Source organism: Pseudophryne corroboree, chromosome 6, assembly GCF_028390025.1.
Source record: "Pseudophryne corroboree isolate aPseCor3 chromosome 6, aPseCor3.hap2, whole genome shotgun sequence".
NCBI lineage: Eukaryota > Metazoa > Chordata > Amphibia > Anura > Myobatrachidae > Pseudophryne > Pseudophryne corroboree.
The window spans coordinates 78,140,969-78,162,294 of NC_086449.1; the positions used below are offsets into that span (position 1 = coordinate 78,140,969).

Consider the following 21,326-nt stretch of genomic DNA (forward strand, 5'->3'; position numbering starts at 1 on the left):
CTAGAATATTCGTTTTTGCTGTATTTTAACAATAGGTTCCACTATATGAGACATCATTGTTTTTCTTTTAGCTACATATTTTGTTTCAGTAGGCTTGTTTTGTTTGATAAAGGGGATTTAATCCAAGAAAGTGAATTATAGACCTCATTTATATAATGATTTAGTCAAGTTTTTTTTGACACTGCTGTATGAACTGATAAATGTATTTTTTAGAAATCATCCTTAAAATTGGCACCTCTGCAGAAAAGGTATGTGTCAATACTCCCTTTGACGGCACTAAATTCCCCGGTTTTCTGCCGCCCTGATACTTATTTCAGTGTCGCCTGCTGACACAGCTATGTTTATATACCCTGTACTTGTCCTATATTGTATTGAATTGTAAGTCACTGTATTCTCGTTTTGCTTATTTGTTTATGTACTCTATAATTGGGCGCTACGGATCCCATGTGGCGCCATATAAATAAAGGATAATAATAATAACAATAACACTTGCACAAGGGGCTTTATTTACTAAGCGTCAGGTTATAAATCCAGGTGCTTCCAATGTTTGTTTACACCTGAACTTTAAAAGGACAATGCTTTTATCAGACGTGTCTTGGTAATAAAATCATTGCCCTTTTAAATGTTGTACATAAACACAATTAAAAATGAAATGCCGGCTTTTAGAATTCAATGCTCAGTATGCCCCAGGTATGGTATTCCTTATTTTTATTAATTCTACAATAAATTGAGACATACCCAAGTTTACTTCCAGGAAATGATTTTATTTCACATACACATAATAATAGCCATCCAATAGGGAAGCACAGGGGTAGGGTTGGATACTGGGCAGGGGTGGGCTGACGCGATTTAGGTACGAGGGGGATTAAAAAACGTATAAAAAAAATAAAACTGATAATATTTCAAGCAGGGCTAAAATACACAGAGAGTAGGGAGACGGGAGAGAGGGTGAATAAAAAGCAGGGGAAGGAGGGAAGCACTGAAATGAGAGCGGATGATAAAAGTTAGGGGAGGGGCTTAGATTATTAGGGGGTGGGTATAGATAATAAGTGCTGAGAGAAGAATGAGAGCAAGGTTATAGAAAACTGAGTTGGTGAAAAAGGTGAGAGTGATTAATGGGATATAGTATTTCAGAATAAAAGAGTGGATGGGACCGATAGATGAGTTTAGGGGTAAAAAAGTAGATGAGTGAGGAAAAAGGTCATAGGGACAATTTTACAGAAGAGGGCGCTATACTGACAACAAGCATTCCATTTACACATTCTGTAGAGAGCGGTGGAGCGTACACAGTGGTAATATGTTTAGGATGAAAGGAAAGGTAATAGTAAAGGGGAATATGAGTCAAATAACAAATGAGGGAAAGAGGGATTTCCATTCTAAATATGCAATGTAATTGTATATATATATATATATATATATATATATTTATTGACTTTCACAAGAGCTACAAGAACCTTGTACCTTCTGAAGGGAACAGAGCGCTAATGATGGCCTTATTTGTAGTCAGTGTTACCCTTTGTCCACAAAGGTTTACTACTGCTTGACAATTAAAGAAAATACCTACTTTTTTCAACACATTTGTTTTACTTCAATCATTTGGCTATTTATTTATTTATTTATTTATTTTTGTTAGCCTATCTGCCGTCAAGTACATTTATTTTATTCAATCCCTTTTTTTTCTTTTGTATTTTATTTTGAGCTTAAAGTGCACTTGTCAGGCAATGCTATACACTGAGGAAGTATGGGTATTATATTGTGAAAGCAATCAAGAAAATCTATAACTGTTTACCAGTGGCACTGGGTTGCCAGTCAAAAACAGAAATGTAAAATTAAGTGAAGTGGTCTTACTAAAATTAAAATTTGAATGACATATCTAAAATTATTTGAAATTATTGTTTGCAATTTATTTCAGCGGTAGGATTTAATAGGCTTTTTAAAAAATGTTTTTCTCCTCAATGTTGCTATAACTAAATTTACTGACAGATATTAAAGTCACATTTTAATCTGTCAGAAAAAAATAGACATCTTACTAGCACCAGTGTTGGACTGGGGCATGTAGGGCCCACCGGGTGAAGTAGTACAATAGTAGGGGCCCATGTTTAGGGATGTGGCCAGTCTCTAGAGGGGGTGTGCCCAGCCACCACATTGGTTTTGCCTAACCATTTTGCAAGTGTTGGTCTCCTAGTTAAATATATACAGTAAATACTGTAGTGCATGCATGATAATGTACTAGATTAGTAACAGCACAGTCTGGAACCTGATCCCTAGAGGAGGAGGTGGGGCCCCCCAGGCAGTAGGGCCCGCCGGTGGTTTCCCCTGTACCCCTGTGGGCCAGTCCAACCCTGACTAGCACTATAGAACAAGTGAAATTTAATGTTTTTAACATTATATAGGAGATATGAACCTAATTGCAATTCATGTTCTCCTTCAGCTATATATGCTAAAAACAATGTCAGTAAAAATTGTTACCTGAATTTACAACCCTTGTTCCCCTCTTAATGGGTTTCCCTTGGTATCCCAGAGAGAATGATCTGAGCATTATTACTCATATATCACAATAATTTTGGACATCAGACAGCAAAAAGCTAAATATTTTAAAGAAATACTGGCATGCAGTAAGAATAACTGAGATCCTGGGTGAATTTAGGGGGACTGATCTAATTTTTAAGTATTATTAGGGTCATTTATATTGCAGAAAAGGGGCACTGCTTATCGATTTTACCTGCAGCATAATATTTGTGAGAAAAAAAACCTTGAATCAATAAGGCACCTGTCCTTTGTCAGGTAATGTGGCATAGGTCAAGCACATGGTCCTATTATTAGGACATTTATTTAAAAAAAAAGTTAATACAATTTTAATATTTCTGTGTGACTATTATTGATGTGCCTAAAATGTAATTCCTAGCCATTTTACTGAAGCATTATGAAAGTCTTGTTAATGTTTACAACAGAGTTGGCATGACAAGTGCATTTTAAGTAGAAATAGATCACTATTGCTTTATAAGACCATTTCATCATTAAATGCTGGACAGAGAATTGTAAGCTGCTGTTATATACATATTATGTATGCTGTAATAGCCAAAAAAAATCTAGCTTACTTTTTGTTTCTTTAAGTTTTTATTAGGGGCGGACATGCTAATCCCTTTTCAAAATCCCAGCTCCTCCTCACATCACCACTACAAAATTATAGAAAGGCACTATGCAGGCTGGTATTAAATTCAAACATGATACCCTCTTGCTGGGAGAGTTTAAGGGAACATTTCCAGTTGGGACAAATCCCTCTTAATATAGAATATTCCAATTCCAGTTCCAAACAAATGTTTAAGGCACTCCCTACCATATACTAAAACCATCTTAAAATTCCAATTATTTGAAGGATTTGAAACACATTAACGTGCAGAGTAAAATAGTAGCCTCTTTTTCTACAAACGGCCATTTACAGCTTTCTGCATCCCCTAACACCCCACCCTACACACACACACCCTAAAAAATTCCTATAAAAAGTGGGCAAACTAAAAGAAAAAAAGTGCATCATGCTTTAATGTTGGTTTCAGATGTGGTCTTTAAATAAAAGCAAAGCACCTAAGGGATAAAGATTTTTTTTTTAATTTCGTCCCAAAAATCTTACATCCACTCATTAAATATAGTTGTTTACCAGCAGCAGATTAGTATATTTTTCAGCAGTTCTCAAAATAAATCATATAAAAGGATTGACAAATATGCAAAAAACAGCAGACACGATATTGTCCCCTTATCTATGAGAAGTTAAAATTTGGCAAACATATAGTCAGATGTTAATAGTGTTGTGCAGAGTAAAACAGTTGCAACAGCCTTGGGAAGGTAAAACATTTTTTTAAATTAATCTGGCAATTTTTTGTAAATTATTCAAAATTATTTGTGCATGAAATATACACCATGGTATATTAAATATACAGTCATACATTTTATTCTGAATCAAATATGTGTAAATGTATAAAGTTGTTATCGTTCATATAATAAAATCATTTTTTTAAAGTCATCAATCAGACTTTAAAAATGCCAAATTTCACTTCCATAGTCACATATTGCATGAAACAGTTTTGCCAAATTCTATTAATCTGATTTATTTTTGGATTCTGCAAATTCTGATAAAAGAAAAAAAAACATTGGATTTTTTCCCCACCAATATGATACATAATAACAGTTTTAATATAATTGCTATTCTGCTGCATTTTTTTGTCAAACATTTAATGTTTTTGATTTTTTTTTTTACAAAGAACTTGTAAAAGAAATAGTGCAATGGGTAATACAGATGCAAACACAGAAACGATAATAACAAGATTTCAAATCTTTAGTGCAAGAAAAAAAAATCCCAAAAAATGTTAATGTCTGTAGACAGACAGATTTCCCAATTTATATTTTTAGAGTCCACTGGGAAATTAAAGGACTTTCTGAAAAAGAAAAGAAAAATATTTTTTTTGTCTTAAAAAAAGAAAAAGGAAATGTATTCGTGCTTTTAAATAGTAACCTTAAAAAAAGTTCTAACCTAATTTTAAACCATTGCACTTAAGTGTTTGAAGTTGTGTAATTGTCCCTTGCCATTAAGCCCATGAAAACCAAGTAATTTGTGTTCTTTAACTTGCTTGGAACAAATTGTTTTATACTGTTTTTTTTTTTTTTTGCTTTATGGAACACAAATGAAAGTAAGTTATTGTTTCTGCATTGCAAAATCATTTATATCACCCCCAAATAACCAGAAACAAGTGGTGATAAATTAGTGATGTTTGCTAGAGGGATATATTCCTCAAAAAAGTCAATAGGGAACCCTGTGGTGAGGACAGACGCCATATGTAAAACTCCCTCCTGTCTGTATCAATGTATCACCCTATAGTGAGAGGAATAGACCACAAGGTCATAAATTCCTCCTTATTTTTAAATTTTTACTTTACAGAAGGAGGTACAAACACCCTGATCCTTTTTCGTAAACTGTTGAATCTGTAGAAGTGAGGATGGGGTATGAGAGGTGGGCAAGCATTGACAAGACAAAATTAACAGGGATGAGCAGTAAGGGGTGGAAAGGGAGTGGCATTTTCCCTTCACTACCAGAGGGTGTTAAGAAGCGCAGACATTGAAAAAAGTTCTGCCCCTAGAAACAGCCTTTTTTTTCTGTCATACGCGTTGTGAGAAGGTCCTAGTGTTCCGGGCTTGCTCTGGGGAAGACCTCCTGAAGTCAAGTGTGTATATGGAGGGTGGGGGCCTGTGTCACAAATCTTTGTTCCATCCGCTCGTAGATTTGCAGCTTGGCGGTAATATCAAAGGAACCAGGACTGGTAGAGAGAAAGGAAGGAAAAGGGGTTAAAACAATGGCAAATTCTTTATCAATGACAGAAGAATATAGTATAGATGATGGATAAGTTTATAGTTTGTCACAATATTTTACCCTGAATGTTGTGAGGTAAGTATTATGGATGCTTGTACAATATAATATATATATCATCATACAACTTGGTAGCCATGGTGAACAGCCACAGAAATTGTCTTCTACTGCCTATATACGCAAAAACATCGCTTCATCTATTATTAAATGTACATACATCTAAGATACTATACTGCACACTACTGTACAACTCTTAATTTATTAACATATTATATTTATTAACAGTTATTTATATAGCACCAGCATATTCCGTAGTGCTTTATATACACAGAGATAGATAGATAGATAGATAGATAGATAGATAGATAGATAGATAGATAGATAGGTAGGTAGATAGATAGATAGATAGATAGATAGATAGATAGATAGATAGATAGATAGATAGACACACAACTTCTGGATGGAACTCAGGACAGGACTTATAGGAACAATAGAAAATAATCATTCAGCCATAAATCCAATTATTCAGTTTATTTGTATGAACTTACTTCAGGGATAAATGTAAACTTCTGGCTGAGTGACTGTTTGCTACTGTATTCCTTTTAAGGAAATTGTGTGTGTATGTATGTATGTATGTATGTATGTATGTATGCATGCATGCATGTATGTATGTATGTATGTATGTGTGTGTATATATATATATATATATATATATCCATATCTATATCTATATCAATGTATATCTATATATATATCTATATATATATATCCATCTATATATATATATCTGCCTAGCTATATGTATGTGTATATATATATATATATATATATACAGGATATATATATATAGAGAGAGGTGAAAGCAAGTGGCACTCCAACAGACTTTTGTAAATAACAGGCTATGACAAATATAGCAGGTGAAAGCGACGTTTCGGATTATACCCCTTTGTCAGGAAAAAAAAAATTATATATATATATATATATATACATACATACACAGGATAAATAAATATATATATATATATATATATATATATAAATATCCAGGATATATATATATATATATATATATATATATATATCTCCAAACTGCACAGGCAGCACTCCTCATGTAATAGTTGATAGTGTAAAATGCAGGTGCCCTCCAAACAAGAACTCCACAGTGTAAAAATAGATCTGTGCATGTGGAGGCACTGAATGCACAGACAATATATATATATATATATATATATATATATATATATATATATGTGGTGGGGGTGGATGCGGCATGGCCATGCTCTATGACACCAATAGCTAATGTATTTCCAAGTAATGCATAACGCACAAGATGCATATGAGTATGCTTAACCTGTGTCTGCTCTTACTGTACTGCTCATTAGCGACCCTTATCTGCCTTTCCTAGCACAATGGCCCACAAGTGAAAGCTATGTCACTTTCTAAATAGGGATTCAAGTTGTGGGCATGTGCTCTGTGACAATTTTATACGAAGACATTAGGGGGGAATTCAATTGTTTGAAAAGTTGGTTGGGTGTCTGTTTTTTCCTGCCTATTAGGAAAAAACAGACGCCCAACTGACTTTTCAAACAATTGAATTCCCCCCTAGGTGTGCAAATAAAATAGCTTGTTATTCTAAGTCAGGCTTGTGTGTTTGTATTTAACAGTTTAAGGTTTTTTTTTAATTATTTCTTTTATGCAACTTCTTTGAGAGAAATTCAGGGTAAGACAAATGGTTAACTAGAATTAATTTCTAATAATTGGTGAAAAACATATTGCAATGTAAAATTGGAAATAGACATATGGTCACACATATACAGCACAGATAAAAAATGTTTATGAATGTGTAGTATTATACATGTATAGAGCAGGAAAGAAATCTTGTACCTGCAGGAAAATACTGTATGCTATTGATTATTTCTGACTTTAGAGTAAATTGCATGGTATGTAGCTGCCTTTCAAATGGCACGCTTGAAAATGGATGGTTAGTGTACATGGTTTTTTTTAATGCACAGGACCATTCGGTGTTGTACAGGAGAATTACTGATTACATCTGATAATTATTAATACTCAGGATTATTAAGGGTTATACATCACTGTTTGCCTGTGGTGATAATTATTAATACTCATACCTATCAGGCGTTATACAGTACTGATTACCTGTGATAATTATGAATATAGAACTATTAGGAGTTATACAGAACTTGACTGGTGACCTGTGATCATTATTTATACTCATAACTATTAGGAGTTATAGGATACTGATTGCCTGTGACAATTATTCATATAGGACTATTAGGAGTTATACAGGAGTTTACAGGTTACCCAAGATAATTGTTAATACTCATAACTATTAGGATTATGCGTTACTGATTGTCTGTGATAATTATTAATATATGACTATTAGGAGCTATATAGGAGTTTACTGCTTACGTTTTACTGATTGACAATGATAATTATTTATTAACAGGACTAAGACTTATAAAGACATTTACTGTTGCCTCTAATAATTATTAGTATGTTGTACTATTAGGCAATATATATTACTGATTGGCAATGATCATTACTTATACACACTACTATTATGAGCTATGCAGGAGTTATACAGGAGTTTACTGATTGCCTGTGATCATTATTCATACTCATGACAATTAGGCGGTATATGCTACTGATAGCCAATGATAATTGTTAGTACACAGGACTGTTAGAAGGTTTACGTTACTTATTGACAATGATAATTATTAATTCACAGAACTATTAGGAGTTATACTAGAGTTAACTAATTGTCTGTGATAACTATTAATGGCAATAAAAGCATACTTACCTATTTTATATTTCTCTTCTTTGGGAGATGCCCGGAGAGGAGATGCTGCAGAAAACTGCAGGGGGCTGTGCTGTGCTGTGACATCATCAAGCCCCGCCCCACATTAGCAAACGCCGTCATTTGCGGGTCTGCAGGAAGGGGTGGGGCTAAAATGACGTGATTTGCATCATTTTAACCCCTTCCCCACCCCATGGACCAACGAATACGGGAGATTATCTCCATCCTGCCCGCATCACTAGGGTGCGAGCAGGATGCGGGAGACCTGCCTACTCTTCCGTGGGTGCTGCGGGCTACCCCAAAAAACGGTAGCCTCCCCCAGCTTCCGGGAGAGTAGGCAAGTATGAATAAAAGTTGTTCATGCTGCGCTATTGATTTGTCATAGGGGCCTATTTACATAAGTGAGGACACATTCTCCCTGGTTAGCCAGCAGTGATAGTCTTCACTAGCTACTCCGGCCATAACATCCCCATGTACAGTATAACTTATTTAAGAATGATCATGGTGGTGCATCTTGATATCACTATCTCAATTTCTGGATGACTATAGTGGAAGAAAAAAGTATAAGAAAGGCTTTATTTTTCATAAAATATAGCCTCTCTCCATATCTAGATGGTGCATATTTAATGAATTCTTCATTTTATTATATTTAGTCTCATTCTTGCATAGAAAGCCCCAGTTCCACTTAGCAATGTCAGACTGTAGATGGGGATCTAAGTATCGCAAAACTTCTGACAGGAGAAGATTTTTTTATCCATACACTTGGAAGTGATAGTTAATATTTCTTATCACTGGAATATAGTAAATCGGTGCTTGAGGATCATATAATATTAATGCACAGGTATTTTTAAGGAGTTGGTCATGGTGGTGTCTTATTTAGTAAATTAATGCCATTCAGAAGGATATGACAATCTCATCAGGTGGCTCTCCAGCTGCTCTGGAACTACAAGCCCCAGCATGCTTTGGAAGGCAAGTTGGAATAGGTAAATCTGAACCAGCTTGAGAATCTTGGTGGGCTATGTGTGGCTCAGAGGTATACTGCACCCGGAATAGTTTGTGTATTTTTTTGCCTGGGTTGGATAGAGTTTTAGATTTATCCCAAATATTGAGAAAAAAATCATGTCTGGTTGCAATAAAGAAAGACCAAGCAGGAAGGGGAGGAGTGTTTACATGTCCTTAAAGTGTTTATCCAATTCCGACGTTTCGGGGCGATATATCGGATGATAAAGTGGCAAATCGGATGTGTTTTACATTCAATCCGATACGCGGTCCTGTGAGTTTTGGATCGGAGCACCTAGATCGGAAGTGCTGCACTAAAGATATCTTGGATCTCACAGGCATGGCTGGGATCGCATACGATACTGTATGCAAAAGGACCGCATATGATGTATCATATGTGATTCTTCCGCCTGGGAAGCTGCGGAGCGGTTGATATCTTATGCGAGTTGAGGGTCCGACATGTCGCTGTCGTGTATGGGCCCTTAAGCTTGGTTCCAGTCCCTTAAAGGTAATACCTACAACTTTGCCAGGATATAGAGACAGGAAATGTTGCTGTACACATGCATTCTATATTAAACTACAGGTGTTACGCACAAGTATTTCCACCAGTATTCACATGAACTGCAAATCACAATGAGCTTTTATACAAACTTCATAACAGTTCTTTCATTCTTGTTACTGATGGTGCAGCTATACGTAGCAGGTTCGGGAAAGATGACCTGACCAATAATTTCCCCAAATAATGTTCCAGTAGCACTACTCATGGATGTGAGAATGGCGTGAAGTTGGGACACAGGGAAGAAAAGAGTGTTTGTGAGGCATAGCTTTTTCTAACACTCCTTTCACACTTTCAATGTCAGAAATGAATCAATATGAAGATAAAATCAAGTAAGGTAACTTATTGTACAATATATTAAATGGTAGCACAGTTGAACATGGTAGTTAGGACCTGGGTTACTATAATAAGATTTTCCTTGGGTAATAATACACTTAAAAGCTGAATTACTGTAATAATGTTACTGGGGTAATAATACTCTAAGGAACTAGGTTACTGTAATAAGATGTTACAGTAGTAATACCTTGCTCAGGAGTTGGGTCAATGTAATAAGATGCTACAAAGATTAAAATATACTATATAATATAACAAGACACTCAGGAGCTGGGATACAGTAATAAGATGTTACAGGGGTAATAAGACACTCAGGAGCTGGGTTACTGAAATAAGATGTTATAGAGGTAATAAGACACTCAGGAGCTGGGTTACTGTAATAATATGTTACAGGGGTAATAAGATACTCAGGAGCTGGGTTACTGTAATAAGATGTTACAGGGGTAATAAGACACTCAGGAGCTGGGTTACTGTAATAAGATGTTACAGGGGGAATAAGACACCCAGGAGCTGGGTTACTGTAATAAGATGTTACAGGGGTAATAAGATACTCAGGAGCTGGGTTACTGTAATAAGATGTTACAGGGGTAATAAGACAATCAGGAACTGGGATACAGTAATAAGATGTTACAGGTGTAATAAGACACTCAGGAGCTGGGTTACTGTAATAAGATGTTACTGGGGTAATAAGACACTCAGGGGCTGGGTTACTGTAGTAAGATGTTACAGGGGTAATAAGACACTCAGGAGCTGGGTTACTGTAATAAGATGTTACAGGGGTAATAAGGCACTCAGGAGCTGGGTTACTGTAATAAGATGTTACTAGGGTAATAAGGCACTCAGGAGCTGGGTTACTGTAATAATATGTTACAGGGGTAATAAGACACTCAGGAGCTGGGTTACTGTAATGAGATGTTACAGGGGTAATAAGACACTCAGGAGCTGGGTTACTGTAATAATATGTTACAGGGGTAATAAGACACTCAGGAGCTGGGTTACTGTAATAAGATGTTACAGGGGTAATAAGACACTTAGGGGCTGGGTTACTGTAATAGGATGTAACAGGGGTAATAAGACACTCAGGGGCTTGGTTACTGTAATAGGATGTCACTGGGGTAAAATTCAGGAGGTGGGCCTGATTCTGCAATGCTGATGTTCACGGAGATTAGCGATTTTTGTTACCATGCTTGTGCAAAAGTACCTACAAATGTGTATGGTACATGCATTATATTGTGTATATGCACAGAGGGACAGTTATGATTGAGACAAATACAATGTGTCCTCATACACCAAGGGGGGAATTCAATTGCTGGCGAACCCATTTGCCAGGCCGAATCATCGTGGCACAAAAGTGTGTGTTGCCCCATAGGGGCTGGCCAGGCGAAGGTTTCGAGATGGTGTGCCGTTGCTGGCTTCGCCTGAAATTGAATCCCCCTCAAGCCTCATTACACCATACGGCGAGAGGACCAGCATAAATGAGCCACACAGAGTGTTCTATTATAGCAACTTCTTCTTTAAAGTCACAATGCAGATGCAGCAAAACACCGCTCGATCTGCACCAGAAACAGAGGGCTGCGATTTTAACCACACAGGAATTAGTTTTAAAAAAGTCCCAAACAAAGCACAACGAAAACTTGGCATGAAAAAAAGCCGCAGTCAATGCATCCTAGCACTTCATACACAGATTCAGACTCTTTTCGCGCTCACATTTAGAAGTGTCTCATTTTAAATTAATCAGTGCCGTTGCGTTAAGCAGTTTTGCAGCACTGATTGTTTCTTTTATGCAACTGAGATGCACAATCAAGCAAAGAAGACGCACGACGCAAGGAATCTGGTATGCTAAGAAGGGCTGTTTGGCGCTACAGCGGCAATAGTGTATGAGGACATATCTGTCGTATAAGAAATGTATTGAAAATGTGCTGGTAATTCCTGGCCGGTCACTGTGTGGTGTTTATTTAAACACAAGTACATTGTCCTCCTTATTGAATTGTTATGGGAGTGTTGCAGGCCTGTCACTGAAGTGGTGCCTGAGCAGATGCTTGACACAATATCTGCACTTATCATAGGGCTGATGCAAGTTTTGATGATGTTTTTCTAAGGATGTGCCAGGCGGTTCTTTCATATTCAGCGGGTCGCACCCGGGAGCCTGACACGGTGATGCTGCAAGGGCAATGCTAGGAGATCACATGATGTCCAAGCGCCGCCCCTCCACACATTGTGAACTGGAAATGGGTCCCATTGACCCGGCTCCCGTTCACACCGCACAGAGAGCCGGATTGAACACGAGTTCAACCCTGCTCGCTACCAAGGTTGAAATACCGGGTTGCTCGACCTGAGATATTTCTCCTGGCACCTTTCAGACCGCTCATGAACATGGGTTATGCGCGCTCATGTGCAAATAACCTGCATTCAAAGCTGGCGGTCTGAAAGGGGTATTACAGATCAGTGTTATATTACAGATGATAGTGCTGTGTTACAGATCAGTGTTATATTACAGATGATAGTGCTGTGTTACAGATCAGTATTATATTACAGATGATAGTGCTGTGTTAAAGATCAGTGTTATATTACAGATGATAGTGCTGTGTTACAGGTTAATATTCTATTACAGATGATAGTGTTGTGTTACAGATCAGATGATAGCGCTGTGTTACAGATCAGTGTTATATCACAGATGATAGCGCTGTATTACAGGTTAATATTCTATTACAGATGATAGAGTTGTGGTACAGATCAGTGTTATATCACAGATGATAGTGCTGTTACAGATCAGTGTTATATTACAGATGATAGTGTTGTGTTACAGATCAGTGTTATACCACAGATGATAGCGCTGTGTTACAGGTTAATATTCTATTACAGATGATAGTGTTGTGTTACAGATCAGATGATAGCGCTGTGTTACAGATCAGTGTTATATCACAGATGATAGCGCTGTGTTACAGGTTAATATTCTATTACAGATGATAGTGTTGTGTTACAGATCAGTGTTATATTACAGATGATAGCGCTGTGTTACAGATCAGTGTTATATTACAGATGATAGCGCTGTGTTACAGATCACTGTTATATTACAGATGATAGTGTTGTGTTACAGATCAGTATTATATTACAGATGATAGTGTTGTGTTACAGATCAGTGTTATATTACAGATGATAGTGCTGTGTTACAGATCAGTGTTATATTACAGATGATAGTGCTGTGTTACAGATCAGTGTTATATTACAGATGATAGCGCTGTGTTACAGATCAGTGTTATACCACAGATGATAGCGCTGTGTTACAGGTTAATATTCTATTACAGATGATAGTGCTGTGTTAAAGATCAGTGTTATATTACAGATGATAGTGCTGTGTTACAGGTTAATATTCTATTACAGATGATAGTGTTGTGTTACAGATCAGATGATAGCGCTGTGTTACAGATCAGTGTTATATCACAGATGATAGCGCTGTGTTACAGGTTAATATTCTATTACAGATGATAGAGTTGTGGTACAGATCAGTGTTATATCACAGATGATAGTGCTGTTACAGATCAGTGTTATATTACAGATGATAGTGTTGTGTTACAGATCAGTGTTATACCACAGATGATAGCGCTGTGTTACAGGTTAATATTCTATTACAGATGATAGTGTTGTGTTACAGATCAGATGATAGCGCTGTGTTACAGATCAGTGTTATATCACAGATGATAGCGCTGTGTTACAGGTTAATATTCTATGACAGATGATAGTGTTGTGTTACAGATCAGTATTATATTACAGATGATAGCGCTGTGTTACAGATAAGTGTTATATTACATATAATAGCGCTTTATTACAGGTCAGATTATTATATTACAAATGATATTGCTGTGTAACAGGTCAGAGTTTTAGACTACAGCAATAGTGCTGTGTTGCAGATCAGTGTTATATTACATATGATAATGCTATGTTACATGTTATTGTTATTTTTCTGATGGTATCGTTGTTACAGATCAGTGTTATATTACAGATGATAGCGCTGTGTTACAGATCAGTGTTATACCACAGATGATAGCGCTGTGTTACAGGTTAATATTCTATTACAGATGATAGTGTTGTGTTACAGATCAGATGATAGCGCTGTGTTACAGATCAGTGCTATATCACAGATGATAGCGCTGTGTTACAGGTTAATATTCTATGACAGATGATAGTGTTGTGTTACAGATCAGTGTTATATTACAGATGAATGGCTGTGTTACAGATCAGTGTTATATTACAGATGATAGCGCTGTGTTACAGATCAGTGTTATATTACAGATGATAGTGTTGTGTTGCAGATCAGTATTATATTACAGATGATAGTGTTGTGTTACAGATCAGTGTTATATTACAGATGATAGTGCTGTGTTACAGATCAGTGTTATATTACAGATGACAGTGCTGTGTTACAGATCAGTGTTATATTACAGATGATAGCGCTGTGTTACAGATCAGTGTTATACCACAGATGATAGCGCTGTGTTACAGGTTAATATTCTATTACAGATGATAGTGTTGTGTTACAGATCAGATGATAGCTCTGTGTTACAGATCAGTGTTATATCACAGATGATAGCGCTGTGTTACAGGTTAATATTCTATGACAGATGATAGTGTTGTGTTACAGATCAGTGTTATATTACAGATGAATGGCTGTGTTACAGATCAGTGTTATATTACAGATGATAGCGCTGTGTTACAGATCAGTGTTATATTACAGATGATAGTGTTGTGTTACAGATCAGTATTATATTACAGATGATAGTGTTGTGTTACAGATCAGTGTTATATTACAGATGATAGTGCTGTGTTACAGATCAGTGTTATATTACAGATGACAGTGCTGTGTTACAGATCAGTGTTATATTACAGATGATAGCGCTGTGTTACAGATCAGTGTTATATTACAGATGATAGTGTTGTGTTACAGATCAGTATTATATTACAGATGATAGTGTTGTGTTACAGATCAGTGTTATATTACAGATGATAGTGCTGTGTTACAGATCAGTGTTATATTACAGATGATAGTGCTGTGTTACAGATCAGTGTTATATTACAGATGATAGTGTTGTGTTACACATCAGTGTTATATTACAGATGATAGCGCTGTGTTACATATCAGTGTTATACCACAGATGATAGCGCTGTGTTACAGGTTAATATTCTATTACAGATGATAGTGTTGTGTTACAGATCAGATGATAGCGCTGTGTTACAGATCAGTGTTATATCACAGATGATAGCGCTGTGTTACAGGTTAATATTCTATTACAGATGATAGTGTTGTGTTACAGATCAGTGTTATATTACAGATGATAGCGCTGTGTTACAGATCAGTGTTATATTACAGATGATAGTGTTGTGTTACAGATCAGTATTATATTACAGATGATAGTGTTGTGTTACACATCAGTGTTATATGACAGATGATAGTGCTGTGATACAGATCAGTGTTATATTACAGATGATAGTCCTGTGTTACAGATCATTGTTATATTACATATGATAGTGTTGTGTTACAGATCAGTGTTATATTACAGATAATAGTGCTGTGTTACAGATCAGTGTTATATTACAGATGATAGTGCTGTGTTACAGATCAGTGTTATATTACAGATCATAGTGCTGTGTTACAGATCAGTGTTCTATTACAGATGATTGTGCTGTTTTACAGATTAATGTTCTAGTACAGATGATAGCGCTGTGTTACAGATTAATGTTCTATTACAAATGATAGTGTTATATTACAGATGATAGCGCTTTGTTACAGATTAATGTTATATTACAGATGATAGTGCTGTGTTACAAATCAGTGTTATATTACAGATAATAGTGCTGTGTTACAGATCAGTGTTATATTACAGATGATAGTGTTGTGTTACAGATCAGTGTTATATTACAGATAATAGTGTTGTGTTACAGATCAGTGTTATATTACAGATGATTGTGCTGTGTTACAGATTAATGTTCTATTACAGATGATAGTGTTGTGTTACAGATAAGTGTTATATCACAGATGATAGTGTTATATTACAGATGATATCGCTGTGTTAGAGATCAGTGTTATATTACAGATGATATCGCTGTGTTACAGATCAGTGTTCTATTACAGATGATTGTGCTGTGTTACAGATTAATGTTCTATTACAGATGATAGTGTTGTGTTACAGATCAGTGTTAAATAACAGATGATAGCGCTGTGTTACAGATCAGTGTTATATTACAGATGATTGTGCTGTGTTTACAGATTAATGTTCTATTACAGATGATAGTGTTATATTACAGATGATAGTGCTTTGTTACAGATCAATGTTATATTACAGATGATAGTGCTGTAATACAAATCATTGTTATATTACAGATAATAGTGCTGTGTTACAGATCAATGTTAAGTTACAGATGATAGTGCTGTGATATTGATCAGTGTTATATTACAGATTAGAGTGCTGTGATACAGATCAGTGTTATATTACAAATGTTAATGCTGTGTTACAGAACAATGCTATATTACAGATGATAGCACTGTGTTACAGGTCAGTCTTATATTACAGATGATAGTGCTGTGTTACAGATCAGTGTTCTATTACAGATGATAGCGCTGTGTTACAGATTAATGTTCTATTACAGATGATAGTGTTGTGTTACAGATCAGTGTTATATTACAGATGATAGCGCTGTGTTACAGATCAGTGTTATATCACAGAGGATAGCGCTGTGTTACAGGTTAATATTCTATTACAGATGATAGTGTTGTGTTACAGATCAGTGTTATATTACAGATGATAGCGCTGTGTTACAGATCAGTGTTATATTGCAGATGATAGCGCTGTGTTACAGATCAGTGTTATATTACAGATGATAGTGCTGTATTACAGATCTGTGTTATATTACAGATGATAGTGCTGTGTTACAGATCAGTGTTATATTACAGATGATAGTGTTGTGTTACAGATCAGTGTTATATCACAGATGATAGTGTTATATTACAGATGATAGCACTGTGTTAGAGATCAGTGTTACATTGCAGATGATAGCGCTGTGTTACAGATCAGTGTTATACTATAGATGAAAGCACTGTATTGCTGAAAGTGTTATATAGGATAAGTCAGTGTTACAGATCAGCGTTATATTACAGATGATAGTGCTGTGTTACAGATCAGTGTTATATTACAGATGATAGTGCTGTGTTACAGATCAGTGTTATATTACAGATGATAGTGCTGTGTTACAGATCAGTGTTATATTACAGATGATAGTGCTGTGTTACAGATCAGTGTTATATTACAGATGATAGTGCAGTGTTACACATCAGTGTTATATTACAGATGATAGCGCTGTGTTACACATCAGCGTTATATTACAGATAATAGTGCTGTGTTACACATCAGTTTTATATTACAGATGATAGCGCTGTGTTACAGATCAGTGTTATATTACAGATGATAGTGCTGTGTTACAGATCAGCGTTATATTACAGATGATAGTGCTGTGTTACAGATCAGTGTTATATTACAGATGATAGTGATGTGTTACAGATCAGTGTCATATTACAGATGATAGTGTTGTGTTACACATCAGTGTTATATTACAGATGATAGCGCTGTGTTACAGATCAGTGTTATACCACAGATGATAGCGCTGTGTTACAGGTTAATATTCTATTACAGATGATAGTGTTGTGTTACAGATCAGATGATAGCGCTGTGTTACAGATCAGTGTTATATCACAGATGATAGCGCTGTGTTACAGGTTAATATTCTATTACAGATGATAGTGTTGTGTTACAGATCAGTGTTATATTACAGATGATAGCGCTGTGTTACAGATCAGTGTTATATTACAGATGATAGTGCTGTGTTACAGATCAGCATTATATTACAGATGATAGTGCTGTGTTACAGATCAGTGTTATATTACAGATGATAGCACTGTGTTACAGATCAGTGTTATATCACAGATGATAGTGCTGTGTTACAGATCAGTGTTATATTACAGATGATAGTGTTGTGTTACAGATCATTGTTATATTACAGATGATAGTGCTGTGTTACAGATCAGTGTTATATTGCAAATGATAGTGTTGTGTTACAGATCAGTGTTATATCACAGATGATAGTGTTATATTACAGATGATAGCACTGTGTTAGAGATCAGTGTTATATTGCAGATGATAGCGCTGTGTTACAGATCAGTGTTATACTATAGATGAAAGCACTGTATTGCTGAAAGTGTTATATAGGATAAGTCAGTGTTACAGATCAGCGTTATATTACAGATGATAGTGCTGTGTTACAGATCAGTGTTATATTACAGATGATAGTGCTGTGTTACAGATCAGTGTTATATTACAGATGATAGTGCAGTGTTACACATCAGTGTTATATTACAGATGATAGCGCTGTGTTACACATCAGCGTTATATTACAGATAATAGTGCTGTGTTACACATCAGTTTTATATTACAGATGATAGCGCTGTGTTACAGATCAGTGTTATATTACAGATGATAGTGCTGTGTTACACATCAGTGTTATATTACAGATGATAGCGCTGTGTCACAGATCAGTGTTATATTACAGATGATAGCACTGTGTTACAGATCAGCGTTATATTACAGATGATAGCGCTGTGTTACAGATCAGTGTTATATTACAGATGATAGTGCTGTGTTACAGATCAGTGTTATATTACAGTTGATAGCGCTGTGTTACAGATCAGCGTTATATTACAGATGATAGGGGGTAATTCTGAGTTGATCGCAGCAGGATCTTTGTTAGCAGTTGGGAAAAACCATGTGTACTGCAGGGGAGGCAGATATAACATGTGCATAGAGAGTTAGATTTGGGTGTGGTGTGTTCAATCTGCAATCTAAATTGCAGTGTAAAAATAAAGCAGCCAGTATTTACCCTGCACAGAAACAATATAACCCACCCAAATCTAACTCTCTCTGCAAATGTTATATTTGCTCCCCTGCAGTGCACATGGTTTTGCCCAACTGCTAAAAAATGTCCTGCTGCGATCAACTTGGAATTACCCCCATAATGCTGTGTTACAGATCAGTGTTATATTACAGATGATAGTGCTGTGTTACAGATCAGTGTTATATTACAGATGATAGCGCTGTGTTACAGATCAGCGTTATATTACAGATGATAGCGCTGTGTTACAGATCAGCGTTATATTACAGATGATAGCGCTGTGTTACAGATCAGCGTTATATTACAGATGATAGTGCTGTGTTACAGATCAGTGTTATATTACAGATGATAGTGATGTGTTACAGATCAGTGTCATATTACAGATGATAGTGCTGTATTACAGATCAGTGTTATATTACAGATGATAGCACTGTGTTACAGATCAGTGTTATATCACAGATGATAGTGCTGTGTTACAGATCAGTGTTATATTACAGATGATAGTGTTGTGTTACAGATCAGTGTTATATTACAGATGATAGTGTTGTGTTATGATAGCACTGTGTTAGAGATCAGTGTTATATTGGAGATGATAGCGCTGTGTTACAGATCAGTGTTATACTATAGATGAAAGCACTGTATTGCTGAAAGTGTTATATAGGATAAGTCAGTGTTACAGATCAGCGTTATATTACAGATGATAGTGCTGTGTTACAGATCAGTGTTATATTACAGATGATAGTGCTGTGTTACAGATCAGTGTTATATTACAGATGATAGTGCTGTGTTACAGATCAGTGTTATATTACAGATGATAGTGCTGTGTTACAGATCAGTGTTATATTACAGATGATAGTGCAGTGTTACACATCAGTGTTATATTACAGATGATAGCGCTGTGTTACACATCAGCGTTATATTACAGATAATAGTGCTGTGTTACACATCAGTTTTATATTACAGATGATAGCGCTGTGTTACAGATCAGTGTTATATTACAGATGATAGTGCTGTGCTACACATCAGTGTTATATTACAGATGATAGCGCTGTGTCACAGATCAGTGTTATATTACAGATGATAGCACTGTGTTACAGATCAGCGTTATATTACAGATGATAGCGCTGTGTTACAGATCAGCGTTATATTACAGATGATAGTGCTGTGTTACAGATCAGTGTTATATTACAGTTGATAGCGCTGTGTTACAGATCAGCGTTATATTACAGATGATAGGGGGTAATTCTGAGTTGATCGCAGCAGGATCTTTGTTATCAGTTGGGAAAAACCATGTGTACTGCAGGGGAGGCAGATATAACATGTGCATAGAGAGTTAGATTTGGGTGTGGTGTGTTCAATCTGCAATCTAAATTGCAGTGTAAAAATAAAGCAGCCAGTATTTACCCTGCACAGAAACAATATAACCCACCCAAATCTAACTCTCTCTGCAAATGTTATATTTGCCCCCCCTGCAGTGCACATGGTTTTGCCCAACTGCTAAAAAATGTCCTGCTGCGATCAACTTGGAATTACCCCCATAGTGCTGTGTTACAGATCAGTGTTATATTACAGATGATAGTGCTGTGTTACAGATCAGTGTTATATTACAGATGATAGTGCTGTGTTACAGATCAGTGTTATATTACAGATGATAGCGCTGTGTTACAGATCAGCGTTATATTACAGATCATAGTGCTGTGTTACAGATCAGTGTTATATTACAGATGATAGTGCTGTGTTACAGATCAGTGTTATATTACAGATGATAGTGATGTGTTACAGATCAGTGTCATATTACAGATGATAGTGCTGTGTTACAGATCAGTGTTATATTACAGATGATAGTGTTGTGTTACAGATCAGTGTCATATTACAGATGATAGTGTTGTGTTACAGATCAGTGTTATATTACAGATGATAGTGCTGTGTTACAGATCAGTGTTATATTACAGATGATAGTGATGTGTTACAGATCAGTGTTATATCACAGATGATAGTGCTGTGTTACAGATCAGTGTTGTATTACAGATGATAGTGTTGTATTACAGATCATTGTTATATTACAGATGATAGTGCTGTGTTACAGATCAGTGTTATATTGCAAATGATAGTGTTGTGTTACAGATCAGTGTTATATTACAGATGATAGTGTTGTGTTACAGATCAGTGTTATATTACAGATGATAGTGTTGTGTTTTAGATCAGTGTTATATTACAGATGATAGCGCTGTGTTACAGATCAGTGTTATATTACAGATGATAGCGCTGTGTTACATGTCATTATTATATTACAAATAACAGTGCTGTGTTATACATCAGTGCTATATTAC

The 21,326-nt window shown here is 36.0% G+C and overlaps 1 protein-coding gene across 7 annotated transcripts in view; it reads right to left on the reverse strand.

Moving 5' to 3' along the window:
- Positions 1 to 743: 743 nt before the first annotated feature.
- Positions 744 to 21,326, reverse strand: part of NFIX (nuclear factor I X) — a 185,716-nt gene continuing 165,133 nt past the window's right edge. For all 7 annotated transcript variants that reach the window (XM_063931254.1, XM_063931257.1, XM_063931251.1 and 4 more), the window contains one exon: positions 744 to 5,306. In XM_063931254.1, coding sequence (XP_063787324.1) covers positions 5,292 to 5,306 — 15 coding nt within the window. In that variant the 3' untranslated portion in view covers positions 744 to 5,291. The remainder of the gene's footprint in view (positions 5,307 to 21,326) is intronic.